The following is a 17,965-nucleotide window of genomic DNA, read 5'->3' as shown; positions in this document are numbered from 1 at the left end:
TGAAATGTGCCAACTCAGGCCATTGCTTAAGAGACCATTTCCAGCATAAGTGGGACACCAAAGTTGGGCAGGAGGCATGGGGAAGGAAAAAGATGTTCTGCAGGATGGGAGCATGTTTATTCTGTATGGGCCGTTAGAACCTAATCCGACACAGACGGAAGATTTGACATTGAATTTAATAAACTTTTAATGCAGTTGCAATAGGATTTCTATTCCTGCCTCCAGTCTTGCTTATGCTCTCTTTTCCATCTCTGTCCGTGTGAAGACTTCCTTTTGGGGCAGGGTTTGCACAATGCGGGGATTGCACTTATGGTTGCTACCCCCAGTATCTTAAGACCTCTTTTATGCTGCTTCTGGTAAAATCCTTACTATGAAAAGGAGGTTTGACTCCACTTTGTTCAATGATGCTTATTTTTCTCTCCTTAAAGTATTGTTTTACTTCCTGTTAAATCATTGCAAATTATACCTGTTATTAGAGTAACTGAATCTTTGATTTCCTTTTTCTTCCTCTGCTTTGTTTGTCCGCATAGGTTTCAGCTACTGCTGCTTGGGACTCTTCTGTCCATGATTCAGTGCACCTGAATAGAGTAACTCCTCAAAATGAGAGAATTTACTTGATAGTGAAGACTACTGTGCAGCTCAGCCATCCCGCTGCAATGGAACTGGTATTACGCAAAAGGATTGCAGCCAATATTTATAACAAGCAGGTAAGAAATTAATGTATTATTTTATTTGTTTGATAGTCTTTATTTTATGAATGTGTTTTCTTGGCTGGTTGTTTTATTTTGTGTAAGGTTAGTCCCTCTAATTCTTCTGAAAGACAAATGAAAAATAGGTTGTTATGGGTCGTAGTGAAGCTGTGCACTTCTGGTGTATCCCTTTGAACTCCAAATTTTTCAGCCGGATTTTGTTCGGAGTGTAACAGGTGTTACTTTTGTAACAAAAAAGGTGTTCGCCTTCTTGTCTAAACAACTTGAAATGGTCTTTGATTTGGAGAAGTTTGCAGTAGCTTATCTAATACAGGGTCACTGGACCCACCCCTGAAAACATCTTTGGTGCCTTCAATTGTTCAGTGTAAACACAATATCTCTTTTTTCTCTCTCTTTGCTGCTTTCTCTGTTAGTTACAAACTAGGCTGGTTTCTCACCATTACCCAAATTGTATACATTCTCTGCCCACTTTTACGTGATGTCTTGGGTAGGGCATTTGCTTTGGCCACAAGAGGGCTTGCTGTTCCCCTTGCTTTGCTGCTTCATGGGTTTAGACAATGAAATGCTCTCTGAAATCATGTTCCTTTCTGTTTCCCAAGTGATTAAGACCAAGAGCATATTTCAGAATTGCTTCAGATTTTGCAGTGCAATAGGGGGAGGAGCACAAAACAGCTATGTACTACTGAGCAACTCACTAAGCAGCTGAATTCCATGCCTTTTTGTAGCTGTCGTATTGTCCTTTGCTAGTTTTGTTTGTCTAAAATGCCTTATTAGATGAAACTTTACAGTTAGTGATGTAGGGGCTAACCAGCCTGACAATGAAGTATGCTAAGCTTGTGATTATGACAGTGAAAACTCTGGTTGCTGTTTCAGTTATGGCTAGAAAGCAGAGTTGTGCTTTGCTATTGCAAGAGGAATTTTCTACCTGTTGACCAGGTGGCTGACAAAATGTGCAATGTTGGTATCTGTGCATTAGAGACTTCTTACAGCCTTGGTTTCTCAATTACAAGTTACTATAGGAGGATAGAGCATGAGTGCGAAATGGGAGGAAGAGGTTACTGATTGAACTTAGTAATATTGTACGCTGAGCGCAGGGCTGTAAAGAGTACTTGAAGGATCGTTGATGCTAAAAAGGAACTTATGGTCCTGCAAAATGTGCTTTTGTGGTAAAATAAATTTTTGCGTCATGACCTTTTATTTCCTAGAACGTCATAAATAATCATTGTCAAACCAATAATGGAAAATTACTTTGTTTCTAGAGTTTTACCCAGAGCCTGAAAAGGAGAATATCCTTGAAAAATATATATTATGCCTGTGGAGTGACCTATGAGATAGTATCCAATATACCAAAGGTAAATCATACCTTATTTCTCTGGTAAATTCACTGAAAGGAACAGAATGACTACTGCAGTGGGTGATGCTGATTGGGGAGTAAATGTCCTGCTTTCTAAGAGGAGGTGGTTTGCCAAAGCGTGTATGCTGAAGTTCAGTGGCGAGATCATCCTTATCTTTAAACAGTTGAAAAACTGTAGAGACTTTATTTTCTCTTCTACTGCGTTTAACTGCGTTCTTGTGGTAGAGCTATTTTTGAAATCATATTAGTGTCTGCAGAGAGAATATAGTGGGTGCTCAGAGGGATGTTCAGGTCAGTGAAAACAGAATACCTGGGAAAATGAGTTTGCAGGAATATAAACTGCTTTTTGTAGAAAAAGCTTGTACAAATTGTGAATCTACTATGAAATTTATTTTAAACTGGACAAATGAAAATGTAAATAGTCTTGTCGCCATGTAATTGTCACTTTGGTTTGATAGTACTTAAAATTTAGACTCTGGGGAAACCACACAGAACATCTAAGATTTGGGAAGGAAGTCGCATTTACTTGCCTAGGAAGTTGTCGTTAGTTGATCCTTAACATATGTAATTTCAGGTTATATATGCATTATTTCTAGAAGTACCTTGACTGCAGCAAATGTGCAAAATTTCTCCCAAGCACAACCTCTTCTTAGTTCAACATTCTTTATGGTTGTATTGAGAAGTCCTGGATCATTGATTGTATTAGGATTGCTGATTAAGTTAAGGATTATCAATCCAAATTGATTTCTGGATTGCGACAGTCTAAAGAAGTGAATTGATACATTAAAAACAATAGACTTTAATTTTTAAAACTTCAATAGTGTAACTTGTTGTTTAGGCTACAGAAGAAATTGAGGATCGCGAGACCTTAGCGCTGATGGCCGCAAGGAGTGAGAACGAGGGCACATCTGATGGCGAGACGTACATTGAAAAGTACACACGTGGCGTGCTGCAAGTGGAGAACATTTTGAGCCTTGAACGACTAAGACAGGCAAGGACAAGGCGCTGCTTGCACTTTTTGAACCGGATTACGAGAGTTAAAGTAGAGATGATTGATCTTTTAAAAATATTAAGTGTTGTCTGTTTTGGGTTTTTTTTAGTTTGGGTTTTTTTAGAGAACATTGGACAGATAAGTGTAAGACTAAGTGAAATACGGAATTCCAGTAGTGGTGAGTCTAGTAATTATAGTAACTATAGCTGACAATGATGTAGTACGCAGAACCTGAATAGGCAAAGGCCAAAGAATGAATTCCAGATACGAATTTTGGTGGTTGTGTGTGCAAATTAAGCTTTGTAAATGCAAGCCCTGTTCGCTGTTGTTAGCCACACTGAAAAAACTTTCTCTCCTGCTTGATCATTTCTCATGAGGAGACCATGGTGTTGTTTTTAGTGGGTTGTTTTCTTTACGCAGGCAGTCACAGTCAAAGAGGCACTCTCCACCAAAGTGAGGAACATCCGCAGAAGCATCAGCACTCCAAATGTCCACAATGTAAGGACCTTTATCCCCTGGTAAATTGGTCCTAATGGGGCAGGGGATATGCCCCATTAGGGGCATGTATGCAGATGTCATGCTTGCACACAGTGTGATCCGATAACGAGTATTGTGGGCCAGGACTAACCAGCCTGTAGGAAAGTTGTCATGAATGAAAATGAGTCACTCAACCCCTCCCCACAACTGTCTGTCCTAGGAGATAACAGAGTTGACAGGGAAGTGGGAGGGTTGGTCAAAACTCCTCTCCTTTTGTAAGGATATTCATTTTGGAAGTAATCTAGAGTGCCAGCTGCCCTGATTCAGATGACTTTTGCTTCGAAGTCCCTTTAACTTTTTTTCATAGCATAAGGGATAGTTGCCCTTTTGAGTGCATTTTAAGTGCCACCCACTTATGCAGCACAGACATAGCTGTCCTTACAAATAATCTTATCTGAAAAGAGATAACAGAAAAGTTGTTAGAGATAAATGATCACAGTGTTTCCTCAAAGCATTGTGTTTTATAAATAAAAGGTAGGCATTTTGTCATTCTGCCTGTTGGTGTTCTGTAGGTATCCTGTAGCCGACTAGATCTTTCTGCCTATGATGAAGATGATAAGGTATGTGAATGTGACAGCAAGTGGTGCCCATTCTCATGTTCTTTTCCCCCTCTTTGAATTGAAGCAAGATGTGTTTGAGAAATGGGAAAAAAAAAAAAGGAAACCAGTATTTTTAACGGTGTGTTTACATAGTATATCTTTAAAATGCTGCCGTAGTTATGCATTATTTTGAATTAAACCTTCGTGTCCTCTGCTCTTTGTATTAGGATTGTAGAAACTGATATTTAAGAAGGGGGAAGCTGTAGCAAAACTTAATATACTTCACTGAAAAGCTTATTAGCTTCTAAACACTCCATTTGTGTGAGACAAAATTGTCTTAAGTCAGTAATTTGACATTGCTTTGGTTAATTTTTTTTAAAAAAAACCCAAACCTGCCTTTGAGTTTACCTATTAATTTTTCCATGTTTGCCTGTATCAGCATGCCTATTTGTGTATTTTTGTTTCTTAGGGTTGGTCTGAAAGTCACCTAGATATATCTGACTGTTCTTCCAGTTATCAAGATGTATCATGCTATGGTACTTTACCCAGGGAGTCGCCTCGCAAGAGCAAAGATGGCAGTGGTAAGACTTTAAAGTATATATGTAATGGCAATGTTTATGGTTTTTTAATTACTGCATTAAACTGAAAATTAACTTCTTGGTACTCTCTTCCTACTAAATGCGTTATCCAGCTTCTTGGTTTAGGAGCTCAATGTAATCTGGGAGTAGGGGAGAAAGGGAGAAAAGCATGAGAACATCCAGGAAAGGATGGGAAGTTGGGGGTGTACAAAAAAACAAGAGGAGGGCAGAAGAACAAGCTAAATGTGAATCAAAACAGTAAAAGGAAGAAAAAGAAAAAAAAAAAAAGAAAGAAAAAATAAAAAGGAACTGCTGTTATTTTAAAAATTTGAAAATGAAAATGCTTTTGTTAAAGTGGGAAGGATCCTTTTGCAGGTTCTTTATGTGATTTGGATATTTGCTGTGCCCTGTCAGCATGTCACAGGCATCTTATTTTCTTCAGGTCAAATTGTAACACACTCTTCTTGACCAGGCAAGACAGGTGGAGATACTGCTGCAGTAAAGCGGGACTGAGAGTTTATTAATTGCTTCCTTGCCTATAATTTCCTTTTTGACCATCCTGGTTGTGCAGGATTGCTGGCTTGGTTCCAGGGCACAACTGCAGTGTTGTGGGCAGAGATCAGGTGAGGCACATGAAGCAAGAGCTATCAGTTCCAGTTTCAAGGACACCTCCCACTGGTTTTATGGGTGAGACAAAAAGGAGAAGTATTGGAGCCTGAGAATGGAGGGGGCAGACACTGCTATTCTGTGCCTTTCCTTCTGTTTTCAGGCCTCTCAGAGGGACAGAACCTCTCCTCGTTGAGCTGTGCGTTATCTCATGCTTGGGCCATGATTGAATGCTAGAATATTGACAGTTTTCTATCGCCAGAAACTTGGCAAATGCATGGCTTAACCTTCAGTTATTTTGTAATTATGCTTTTGCATTCCAGAAATGGAGAATTGAAATGCAGTATTTTTGCTTTTTTGCCTAGGTGGGGTAGCAGAAAACTCCCATGCTTTAATGGCCAGCCCTTTTAAAGCGTTTTCTCCTCAGCCACCAAAGTTTTTCAAGCCCTTAATGCCAGTGAAAGAGGAACATAAAAGGAAGACACCCCTTGAAAGCCGACCTCTGCTTAGTCAAGAGGTAATCTTTGAAAACCACCTGTTTTTTGGTTTTTTTTAAAGGAGATGGAGTGATTTTATGTATTTGGCAAATCGTTTGCAGCATGCGTCTGTTGCAATAGCATTTTGTAATTCTCTGGTAAAATTAATCAGGCTGTTCTTTATACATGGTGGGGTTTTGGTGTTTGTTTTTTACCTGAAACACTGAGGGGTTTTTTCACTTCTTGATAAGTATTCTCCTTTACAGGGTATTTCTGTTCTGTTTTAAAGTAGCAGTAACCTGCATTTTTTTCCTCCAGCAAGATGTTGGTGTCTTTTTTCATAGATAAAATGTAATTCTGTGAAACAGTGTTCTAGGGTGGTTATAATTCTGACCTTTATTCCTCAACCTAAAGCTCTGTTGTGAGGAGCACATGAGTTTCTCTACCTATTAACTTGAATTTTGATGTATTTATGGCCAGCATGGGCGTTTCACTTTTCGTCATGTCTTAACACCTTTCTAACTTGCACACGTTCAGCGCTGTGGTCAGAGTTGTGGTTTGTGTGATGTGTTGTGTGTGTTAACCTTTGCAGAGCATGCCTTCACCTCAGGTGCATGGCACTGGCTGTGTTGTGCCTTCAGGAAGTAACGTCAGCAGCATGCCTGTAGAAAGCAATAGCATACGTGAGGAGAAGATTGTAAGTTTTGGACCAGTTTGTTACGAGGCCTGGTGGCGGGCTTAGGGCCGTTTGGTGGTGGGCTTAAGGCACTCACGCTGCTGCAGCAGAAAAAAAAAAAAGGTGTGATGTGAATATAATCGCTTGTGATTAATTGTAACTCATGGGTGTAATGAATGGGTGCTTGCCTGGCTTGCAAATGCAATCTGTCTTTGGAATTAACTCGGTTGGGATTTTGCGTTTTGGTTTGGTTTGGGTTTGGTTTTTTAATTTATTTTAATATTCATATGTGATTTGTCTAGTGGGGTGGGTGGGAGAGGGGAGGCTTTAGTTTTTACAGGGCACAAATGATCAAGTAAAGAGCGGTTTAGTGAACCATGTTGTTGTCACTCTAATGTACCTTGTATGTTACCCAGATTTTGTGACTGTACCCCAGAGTAAATGGAATGATCCCATTTGCTGTAAGTAACTGTGCATTTAGGTGTGGGTACACTATAAAGAGCTTCTCGTTGCCTGATGTGGAAGTAATATGACTAAAATAAGATTGCTGCTCTTAATTAACCTGCAGCCTGCCTTCATCGTATTTCAGGCGGTGAATTGAGGTGGAGGGCTTTTATTTTAATCTTCACCTGCCAAATCCTTTTCTCACTGCTGCTTCAACAAAAGATATGTCGTCATTTCTGCTGTATGATGGACTCTGGTTTTGGTCTGTGGAACATGGCTGTAAATACTTGCTTTAATCAGGACTTTAGACTTAAGATTTGGAACCTTCAAATTATTTCCCGTAAGTATTATAGGCCTCTTTTACCACAGAGTGCTGGTAATGAATTCTTCCTATTCAACAATTGTTTTCATTCCTACCGGATAGCCAAGCCATTAAAAAAAATCTGCTCTGAATTTCTAATGCTATTTCGTAGGTTCTTACACTGGAGTATCCTGAGTGTTCTGGTGTCTGTATCTGAAGCTTGGCTGCTGGTTTTGGGTAGCAGCTGTTTTATTTTGTCATGTTAATTTTCCATAAGGTAGCTGACATGCTGACTCACACTGAGTCACAGATACAAATAGCATGAAGGTATTTAGAAGATAAAAGTCTTCTAGTGGGTTGAAAAACATCCCTTGGAAATGAAATTGTTACAAAATTTTCGGTAGGAACTTCAGGGCAGTTTTAATCCCTTGAGTAACAACAGGGTCTCACCCTGTGCGTTCCTGGAATTATCCTGGGCATTTGCCTGTACTGTTTTCCAAAGATAAGCAGAAGCTTTGAGAGCTGGAAAAGGGCAATATCCTGCACCAGGCTTTTCCAGTTAGCATGGAACTAATTCGTTGAACACTGTAAACCTGCTGTAGCTGACAGGGCCCTGGAAAGAGCTGTTCTTTCAGTTCTCAGCTGCTTGCACCTACCCTTGCACTGACTTCTGCCTTGCATCAGCATAGCTTTTTTGTTTGCTTTCATTGTAAGTCAAATCAAGGGAATTGATCCATCCAGCTGATGGCTAGACTACCATGGAGTTATACTTCATTTGGATCTGTTCCCCTGTCTGATCACATTATAGACACTTGAGTGGGTACCAGGGAGGCAAGCGAGAACCAGCAGCTGCTGGTGGGGGAAGAGGAGGTTGAGGCGGCTGCTTGGCATAGCCCTGCCAGCTTGTGGTGTCAGGTTTATCAAATGATGGCTTCTGGGGGTTTTTATCACTTTAGGAAGAAAGCCTTTGAAAGAGGTAGGCTTCCCAGGCTATCCTGCGTTTTTCAGAGTGGGAGCAAGCCTATGTTTTACCTAGGGTGGAGCATGAATTTCACCCATTTGAATGAATAGCGCTCTCGGAACAAGTTCAGAGATTACACTAGGGCAGCATCACAGCTCTGTGTGAAATTTCAGCTGTCTGCTCCTCTCTGCTTCGCAGTGAATTTTTCATATTATTACTCAACACTGTAAATGATCACTCCAAGGTGCAGAGCCTCATGCTCCTATTTAACTGCTGGGTGATTGGTGTCGCTTCAGGTGTGATGCTCACTTGCATCTTGCAGCATGTAAAAAATGCTGTAGTGGCTAAACATACAAGAAGCTAGTAATTTTAGCTGGGTTGATGTTCTGCATCTGAGCAGGCATAAGAATGATGTTTGGCTTTTTTCTCATGTTTCTCTGGGGTCTGTTCTTAACTTGTCTTGAATATTCAAAACTCATCTGTCAAAGGAAGAAAAAAGTAAACAAAAAATAGGGGGTTTTGTTCAATTGGGCTGAAATAGAGCATTCGACCTAAAATTTCAGACAGTACTTCCACTTGCATTTAATACTGCAACTATTTCAAAACAGCGTGACAGAAGGGCATGCTATAATCTGTGCTCTGTATAATACATGAGTGCAGGGCAATATGTTATGGTCAGATGCAATGTTTTTGTATTGAGGGTATTCGAATACTGCCTGTAATTAACATGTCTGGGGGGAAGTGGCTAAGAGCAAATTCTTCTCGTGGGCGATGAAAATTGAAGCCCCAGTGATGCAACCCCTAAGTAAGTATTGCTGATTTTTAAATGAGTGAAATGGGAACTACCATCTTTGAGGTTACTTGAGAGCTGTACTTTAGGGATCTGAAAACTCAGTGTGTTTGTTACAAAGCGGGTGTAGGGAAGCCTTCTTCTCTGTGTTGTTGCTTACTTTGCTTCTGTTATTGCCAACTCTTGATGTATAGTATTCTCTCCTTAGTTCTTGCTGGCACATTCTTACTGTTGCCAGTTCTTAAAAGTGTTTTTCATTATAGTCTTTCTCTTACTTCCCAAGGAAGTGGCTGCAGTTTCTTTACCAGTTTTTCAGGGATTTTATCTTTATTTCTTCCAATAGCTTGAGCAGTACAAGGTGGCTTCCTTCGTTTTTCCCCCCATGTCTTACCTCCACAGGAGTCTGAAGAACCCTGAAACGGCTTTGTTCTGGAGCTTCCCAATTGGGAAGTTCAAAAGGAGCTTTGAAAGGAAATATTTCTTGTCCCCACTAGGGGCACCTTCTGTCTCTCACAAGGTGATGTCTCGTCGCCCATTTGCAGCATTCTTCACAGCCCACACTCAATACTAAGACTGCTTCTCTGTACCTTAGCTTTTGTATTACAACGATAGATAACCCTGAAATGATGCATGACTGGCAATGTGGTTACCTCTTTGACTTTTCCTCATCAGGTCACCAATGTCTATGTGTCTGTAGAGCTATTGCTCGATCACAGTACCTCTTATCCAGCCTGATTCTGAACAGGGACCCTATGTGTACTAAGAGGGTTTTTCTTCAGTCAAATGAGGAATCTTGCAGGATTTGAAGGAGAAACAATGTTATAAAAATGCCTTTGGGTTTCAAGTGGATGTGTAGCTCGTATTCTCTAGAAATACTTCCTCCATGAAATATTTACCGGGTTGGAGTTTATGATAGCTTAAACCCACCATATGTGATAAACACTAGAGTTTGTAATATTTTGAAAACAACAAACTACAAGGTTCTGCATAGAGCAAAACTTACTTTTGCATAAGTAATAAGGGTGAAGGGGAAGGAGTAAGCAGAATAATTGAGAAAAGGTCCCTCGAGACAAGCAACAGATATACTCCAATATGAAAAAAAGTTGCTTTGCGTAATGCTTTAGTGCTCGGAAGGGTATTCATAGTCCCAATAAAGTGGATGTGATTTTTGTCCTTTACTTTTTTAAAGGGACTATGGACTACCTGTAGATTTAAGATCTAAAGAACAAGTTTTTCAATAATGTAAATCATGTCAGTAGTCCTATGGGACACTTCATAACTGTGACTCTTCTGCAGAGAAGTAAATAATTTCAAAATAAAGCCTTCATCCAAATACTGTAGGAGAAATAACTGAATCAGAGCTGTAAAAACTGGTAAGCAAAGGATGACAAGCTTTTACTTGAGCAAATATTAATAATCTGAAATCTGGTTGGATTTGTCAGATATACTTAAGGAGAGGCATCTTCAGGTACTGATTGCTTTGCCAACAAAAAATAATATTATTGAAAATCTTGATTCAGCTTAAGAGGCCATTCTGCATGAGTAGTAAGACTGAATTATATCTGCTATGAGCGTGAATGTGGTAAGAATGAAAATGAGACCTTGATAAGGGCCATCACAAGTAGTGATCACTTCACTTTTCTTTTATCGTGCGTTTTTTGAAGTCATTTAGAACATCTTTGCAGTTTTGTTTTGTTTTGTTTTTTTAAAAAAATCAAACATACAAAAACTAGGGGGAGAAAAACCACCTCTGGATTAGGAGAAAGATCTGGTCCCATGAGCATACGTTTCCTAAGATATGCCTACGAAGATGTTTTAGTTAATTACACTGCTGAATGGGGCAGGGGAGCTGGTCACAAGTGACTTGGAGAAGGCTAATGTACTCAATGCATTCTTTACTTCAGTCTTTATCTGTAAAACTTCAGGAATCCCAAGCCCCTGAAACCCAAGGGAAAGTGTGGAACAAGGAAGACTTACCCTTGGTAGAGGACCACCAGGTTGGGGAGCACAAAATTGCATGTTTGTTCACGAGTGCTGAGGGAGCTGGCTGAGGTTATTGCAAGGCCGCTCTCGATTATCTTTGAATGTCATGGTAATTGGGAGAGGTTCCTGAAGGCTGGAAGAGAGCAAATATCACTCCTGTCTTCAAGAAGGACAAAGCAGAAAGATTGAGCAAACTACAGACGGGTCAGCCTCGCTTCTGTCTCTGGGAAGATGATGGAGAAAATCCTCCTAGAAAGCATTTCCAAACACATAAAGGACAAGAAGGTGATTGGGAGTAGTCAGCATGGATTTACAAAGGGGAAATCATGCTTGGCCAGCCTCTGTTGCCTTCAGCAATAAGGTGACTAGCTTGTTGGATGAGGAGAGAGCAGTGGATGTTGCTCACCTTGACTTTAGTAAAGCTTTTGACGCCATCTCCTGTAACATCATCATAGGCGGGCTGACAGAGTACAGGTTAGATAGGTAGACAGTGAAGTGGATTAAAAACTGGCTGAATGACTGGGCCCAGAGGGTTATGACCAGAGGTGCAAAGTCCTGTTGGAGGCTGGTAAGAAGTGGTGTACTCTAGGGCTCAGTATGGGGCCAGTACTGTCAACACCTTTGTTAATGACCTAGATGATTGGACAGAGCGCAGCACCCTTAGCAAGCTTGCAGATGATAGCAAACTGGGAGGAGTGACTGATACACCAGAGGGCTGTGCTACTATTCAGAGGGACACCAACAAGTTGGAGAACTGGGCTGAGAGGAATCTCACAAAGTCCAACAAGGGGAAATGCAAAGTCTTGGATCTGGGGAGGAATAAACACCAGGCACCGGTTTTGTTGAGGGCTGACTGGCTGGAGAGGAGTTTTCCCCAGGAGTACCTTGGGGTCCTCATGGACAACAAGCTGGCCATGTGGCAGAGACGACCAGCAGTTCACTGGGCATTGCCAGCAGGCTGATACTACTCAGCACTAGTGAGGCCGTATCTGGCATGTGTCTGGTTCTGGGCTCCCCAGTATAAGAAAAATAGGGACTTAGTGAAGCCAGTCCAGTGCAGGGTTACAAAAACAGTTAAAGGCTTCGAGAATCTGACATACGAGGAGAGGCTGGGAGCTGGGGCTGTTCAGTCTGGAGGAGACCAGGCTCAGGGCACCTTAGCAATTTATAAAACACCTGATGGGAGGGAATGAAGACCAGGGAGACATGAGGCAATGGGCACAAATTAAAGCATGTGAGGTTCCATCTGAACACAAGAAACCCTTTTTTTACTGTGAGGGTGGTCAAACACTGGAATGGGTTGTGCAGAGAGAGGTGGCAGAGTTTCCGTCCTTGGAGATCTCAAAACTCACCTGACTGGGCACAGTCCTGGACAGTCTGCTCTGGCTGACCCTGGTAGAGCAGGGCGGTTTGGACTGAGTGACCTCAAGAGGTGCCTTCCAACCTAAACAATTCTGTGATAAATCTGACATGCAGACTGAACAAACCTGTTTGCTGTCTGTGTATTGGAAGCTTTGCTGTACAAAGTTATTTGAGCAGTATTGGTTATTATGAAGATAAACATTCAAGAGGATGTTTACCTTAAACTTGATGTATTGCTTCTCACTGCATTGGGTATCTGGTTAAGTATTGTGCATTTCTTTTTCCATTGGTGATTCATGGCAGGTGTCTGAAAACATGGAACTACTCCAGATATCACATGGGATCTGCCGTGATCAGTAGCTGAAATCCATGGTGCAGATAAGGGAATAGAGAAGCAATATTTAAGAACCTCAGCAGTTCTCATTTTTCAGAAAATACTATTGATTCTATTAGGAATTTGCTGTAAACTAACCATTTTTAATATGTATGTGTGTATACACATCAATATGTGTGTGCGCATATATACATATGATTCTATTTGCATATACATGTATAAAGAAATACATATGTTTATATGAAAAGTGAAATCCTTAAAAAGCATCCATGTGGAGCCCTGCCTGCAGGATTTTACACTGAGCGAAGAGCACAACCGTGTTGCTGTCAGATGCATCTTGACAGACTGAAGCCCCCAGGTTCAGGGAGGCTCTGTGAAAGCCGCGCTTGTGGGCTGGTCACGATATGTCGCCACTCATTATCAAAGGGGAATTCAGGGAGGTACCTTCAGAATCAGCCAGGTTAATTAGTGTCACTTAGTTCCCTCCAAATACATACATGCGTGCACACGAAGGCTTCCTTGACGATCCTCTGTAATATTTGATGCTTTTGCCTTTATTTTCAAACATTGTGACCATGTTCAGGTGCAATTGCTAGGGGCAGGGAAAATTGTTTAGCCTCACTGGTATCAGATTAATAGCAAATCCCATTGTGGAGGATAGTTTTTAATAATCAATATTTTAATAATCAATATTGCAGTGGAGACCCTGTACAGTCCCTTCCATTCATATTTATGTTTATCTTGTAGGTAATTGATTAGCTCTGTAGAATACCTTTAATTAGTCTAAATCATGGGGAGAAAAGTTTACAATACATGGCTTTAAAAAACTGAGTATGATGAGAATACGTAAACGTGTAACTTTTTCAGGTTGTGAGCTTTCCTTATGCCAAACTTCGTTGCTTTACATTTTTCTGAGCTATTTAGAGTTTTATTTTCTAATAATTGAATAGCTCAGTGTAGACAGGATATGTCCCAGCAGCTCTTCTCAGAGTTATCTTCCATTCTTCAATTAAAGAATATTAAAGGTGTATTTCTCCACATTCAGAAACAACAAAATCAGGTAGGCGTGTTTATTTTGAAAACTTCACTGTTACAGGTTCCTAATCCCACGCAACCCTCTCTTCTTTTTCAGGACTCCGAGGAGGAAGACAGTGAGTTGGAGGCCATTAATAAGAAGCTGATAAGTCCACAAAGTTTTCAAAATTTCCGGCCTTATGTACCAGAGGAGTTTGCTGACTTCAGTGTTTACAATGCTAGCCTGGAGAACAGGGTGTGGCTTTCTTCTAAATCAGACTTCATGAGTTCACGTGTTCTTGAGAAAGAGGTATCCCGCAGCCCCACCACTAGCAGTATTACTAGTGGCTACTTTTCCCACAGTGCCTCTAATGCTACCCTGTCTGACATGCTTGTTCCCTGTAGTGATAGCACAGACCAGCTAGCCAGTCACACCAAGGAACTGGACTCTAACGATCCCTCGGGATCATCTCTTGCACATGATGCAAGGTCATCTTTGAACAAGGAATGTCGAGAGTCAGACAAGGAGTTACCAAGAGAAAAGTTACCTGTGTTACCACTGAAAGAAAACAGTGCCTTAATGGAACAAGTATCACTGTCCCTTGACGCCACTGAGGGAGACTCTCAGCAGTTACCCAGAGCTGGATCACTTTCAGCTTTAAGTTCCTCGGATGGCAAAAGTACCTGTTGTACAATTGAATTTTCAGCACGTGAAGCAACAGTTGAGCACATGACGGACGTTCTGGAAGATCACTCCTTTACAGAGTTCATGGGTGTTGAAGATGGAAAGGACTTTGACCATTCGGCAGTTCCACAGTCGTGTTCCCTTGTGTCCTCTAATGGTGCGAGTTCCTCGGAGTTGCCCCGAGGTTCTGACAAGGAGCAGAGCACGTGCGTGGGCCAGCTGGGCTCTGTGGCGGCGGCGGCAGCAGCAGGCCACCGGCTTGCCGACACTGTGGAAAGCCCTTTGTGTTCTGTACTGGTAAAAGAGACTTCAGACTGTGAGACTTACCCTGATGCTCCTGTAGATGATTTTGTTGGGAAGGACCACTTGGATGGTTCTGATTGTGAAGAAGGTGCTTCTGCAGATCAAGCCCAAGTCTTGCCTAGCTGGGTGGCAGTGGGTGAACAAGTCTGTGTTGGAAGTAATAAGATGGGTACGGTGAGATACGTTGGAACGGTGGATTTTTCAGCTGGAATCTGGGTTGGAGTTGAACTTAATGTTCAGCTGGGTAAGACTAAATATGGTCTGGGTTACCTATGCAGCTAGTGTGATCTGGTTTTGAAGTTAAACTACAATCATACGCTGTTCAGTGTTGGGAAATACCCCTAATTTCATATAGGCTTGGAGTCAGATACAGCCAGTTCTAGGTTTTCTGCTTGTAGGAATGCTTTGCTAGTAAGGGTTAGTTTTTAACTGTTGTAAAGCCCCACTCTTCTTGCTTTGTGCAGAATAATGCTTTTGCATGTTGTCGTAGTTCCTGTTGGGACCCATCTGTTTTTATAATCACAGAAACAAGCAAAGCCTAAAATTGGCACATTTTTTTTTAAAAACGTGCATGTTCATGGGCGGTGCTAACCACGGAAATAGGTGTGCTCTCTGTAGCTCTCAGAGATTCCCCCCACACCGGGGAAAACTTCATTACAGAGCACAGGTTTTCTTTAACTTCATTTCGGTGGGGTCAGAAGAAGCCAGTGCTCCACAAGTGTTAAGAGACTCCTGCAGAAATACTTCAGATCTCTTAAAGAGATGATGGTTTTGGTAGCTTAATAGATATTAACGCTGATACTAGAAGTTTCTCTGGCGGCTAAGTTTTAAGCTTTGTAAGCAGCTGGTTTTGAGGATAGTTTATTTTGTAAAAGGAACAAATGTTTGGCTTCTTAAACCGTTCGTTAACAAAGTAATATTTTAAGAAATCCTCTCTTTGGTCACAATTCAAGCCGCCCTTTCCAGGTTTTGTTCTCCCTAGTGTATGGTATGCACCTGGCGTCATCACACAGCATTAAAAACCTTGACTCTGGCCTATAACCAAAGGTATTCACACCTCAGCGCTGCAATTGTGTGTGCTGAAGAAAGTACCAACAACTAATGCTGTGCGTTTATTTTCGTTGAAGGGAAGCATGATGGAACTGTGAAAGGCAAAGAGTACTTCCACTGCAAACCACGCCACGGTGTCTTCGTTCGTCCTGGGCGCCTCAGCAAAGCACCAGCTTCCGCAAGGAAATGGAGTAGCACTTCACGGTCTCAGGCATCTTCCACTTCAGAAAAACGGAAAAATTCTGTGCTTCAAGGCTCATCCTCCACTCCTAAAACAGGAGGAGAAGTCCTGTGCCATTCAGGAGATGCAGCGGCTTCTGCTTTTTCTAGGAAACAGGAGAACAGGAAATCTTGGATTAACTAAACTGCAGTATTTTTGCACTTACTACACGCATCACTGTGTAGAAAACTATGGATTTTTCAAGCTATTGTACATTTTAATCTGTCTATACAGAATGTGTATTCTCTAGAGTCCTTGACTTAATTCTCTAATTTTTTATAAATAATATATATATAATATATATATATATGAATGTGTATCTATAGTTTGCCAGTGGGCAGATACAGCTGCACACTAAAATACAGTTAAAGCTGATCTGTAGATAACTGAGGTACTGGACTATTTGTTACGCAACAACTTGGGAGATATATTTTAAACAACAAAAATATTTTATTGTGGAAAAACCAGGATGTAAATCCATTTGGAGGAAAAAAAAAAAAAAGCTACGGTTTGTTCTTAATTACCAAAGAACCTGTTTTAGACTGACACGTTTGCTGTTTATATCTTTGTATTGTAAATGTTTTAACTGAGAACTTGGTGCCATGTTCCTTTGAGTCACCGGGCACCGTGCAGCCTTATGTTCTGTGTTCAAGCACACTGAAATATCCAACTGCTTCGTACTTTTTGTCTTCCTAGAGGCCTGCCACTGTGCTGACTCGGCATTGGACTGAGATGACTCGCAATGCCTGCAGCTGTGTTAGCATAAGCCAGCTGGGCAGTTTGACTGCAGAAACAGTGTTACTGCAAGGGTGTGAGGGGACAACGTTTAGGGGGTTTGGGGTGGGGTGTGTTTTTGGGTGTGTGTGGGGAAACGGGGAAACAAGCAGTAAACGGATCGTGACTGCAAACTTTGCACTTGTTATTTGCTGGTTATTATTATCAAGATGAAATAGAACCTGCTAAAGCAATTTTAATCTGTAAAGTTTATTTTAATAATGGGAATGATGGAGGGATTTATGTCTGGTGCTCATGAATTCCTGAGGAGGTTGTTCCACATGTAGATACTGTAGATGCCTGTACAAGTGTTCTGGATATTTGTAAAGTAACGTGGTAAAAAAATGGGTGAAGGAATGGCCTGCTGTATCTGTTCTTTGTTTCTTAGCAAGTGAATGATTGAGATACCTGGGACCTTACTGAAAAGCTGCTGTTCTTTCTTTGATTGTTGTGTACAGTGAGCGGACTCTCATATTTTACTATTTACTGTAAAGAACTGTAATTTATATACTGCCATACTGTATTTAATTGGTACAGACCTATTGTGTGTTAGAATACAGACTGTTTACTTGGGATTTTAAAAAAAAAAAAAGTAGTTTTGCTTGTATTTGGTGCAATTAGGTTTCACGGTCAAATAGTGCACTGGTTTTAGCTGACAGTGCTTAGCTGCCACATACTTTGTAAAAATGATGGAGGACAATATGGTATTAACCTGTGTTAACACTTACTGGCTCGTGCAGCGTTAGGAGAGGAATTGCAGCCCCTGTGGATAGATACCCTGTGTTCCTCACCGGCTGCTTTCCTGGGAGCAGGGCTGGGGAACTCCTGCCAGAGAAGGGCGTTATGTGGGTCAAGGGGAGATGGGACAAGTTCCTGAAAGACAGATGGGACAGGCTCATTGCTAAATATGTAAATACCTCAGCTGAGTACAGCATAGCGAGGGTGGTGAAAGGGGAGGAGGGGTGAAGTTCAGTCTGCTCGCTCTTGACATAGCTGTGGGCTCCTCCAAGACAAGATTCTGGCGTGTTAATTGATTTTGGTGAAGTGAATATCCATGCGGAACATTTCATACTTCTGGTGTCCAGCTAGAGTTGCTCTTACTGCGTTAATGCTGCTGCTGGCAGAACTTGCCAGAGTAGAAATAAAAACACTTTATGCAGAAGTATCTTATCGGGCAGAGATGATCCTAGAGCACTACTGGCTAATGCCACAGTCTTCAAGTTAATTTTAGATGTCACTTTGATCTCTTTATAGCGCTTTGTAGAAAATTTACATGA

The 17,965-nt window shown here is 41.2% G+C and overlaps 1 protein-coding gene across 2 annotated transcripts in view; it reads left to right on the top strand.

Moving 5' to 3' along the window:
* KIF13A (kinesin family member 13A) overlaps positions 1 to 16,730 on the top strand; it is a 111,834-nt gene extending 95,104 nt beyond the window's left edge. The window contains exons 31-40 of one of the 2 annotated variants that reach the window (XM_086469522.1): positions 531 to 707; positions 1,970 to 2,062; positions 2,903 to 3,055; positions 3,476 to 3,553; positions 4,105 to 4,152; positions 4,601 to 4,712; positions 5,681 to 5,832; positions 6,384 to 6,488; positions 13,775 to 14,888; positions 15,772 to 16,730. In XM_086469522.1, the coding sequence (XP_086325648.1) occupies positions 531 to 707; positions 1,970 to 2,062; positions 2,903 to 3,055; positions 3,476 to 3,553; positions 4,105 to 4,152; positions 4,601 to 4,712; positions 5,681 to 5,832; positions 6,384 to 6,488; positions 13,775 to 14,888; positions 15,772 to 16,058 (2,319 nt within the window). In that variant the 3' untranslated portion in view covers positions 16,059 to 16,730. The remainder of the gene's footprint in view (positions 1 to 530; positions 708 to 1,969; positions 2,063 to 2,902; positions 3,056 to 3,475; positions 3,554 to 4,104; positions 4,153 to 4,600; positions 4,713 to 5,680; positions 5,833 to 6,383; positions 6,489 to 13,774; positions 14,889 to 15,771) is intronic. The other variant, XM_086469523.1, reaches the window with a different exon arrangement.
* The last annotated feature ends 1,235 nt before the right edge of the window (positions 16,731 to 17,965 follow it).

Source organism: Leptosomus discolor, chromosome 8 (genome assembly GCF_034619465.1).
Source record: "Leptosomus discolor isolate bLepDis1 chromosome 8, bLepDis1.hap2, whole genome shotgun sequence".
NCBI classification, from domain to species: Eukaryota; Metazoa; Chordata; class Aves; order Leptosomiformes; family Leptosomidae; genus Leptosomus; species Leptosomus discolor.
This window is presented reverse-complemented; position numbering and strand designations above follow the sequence as displayed.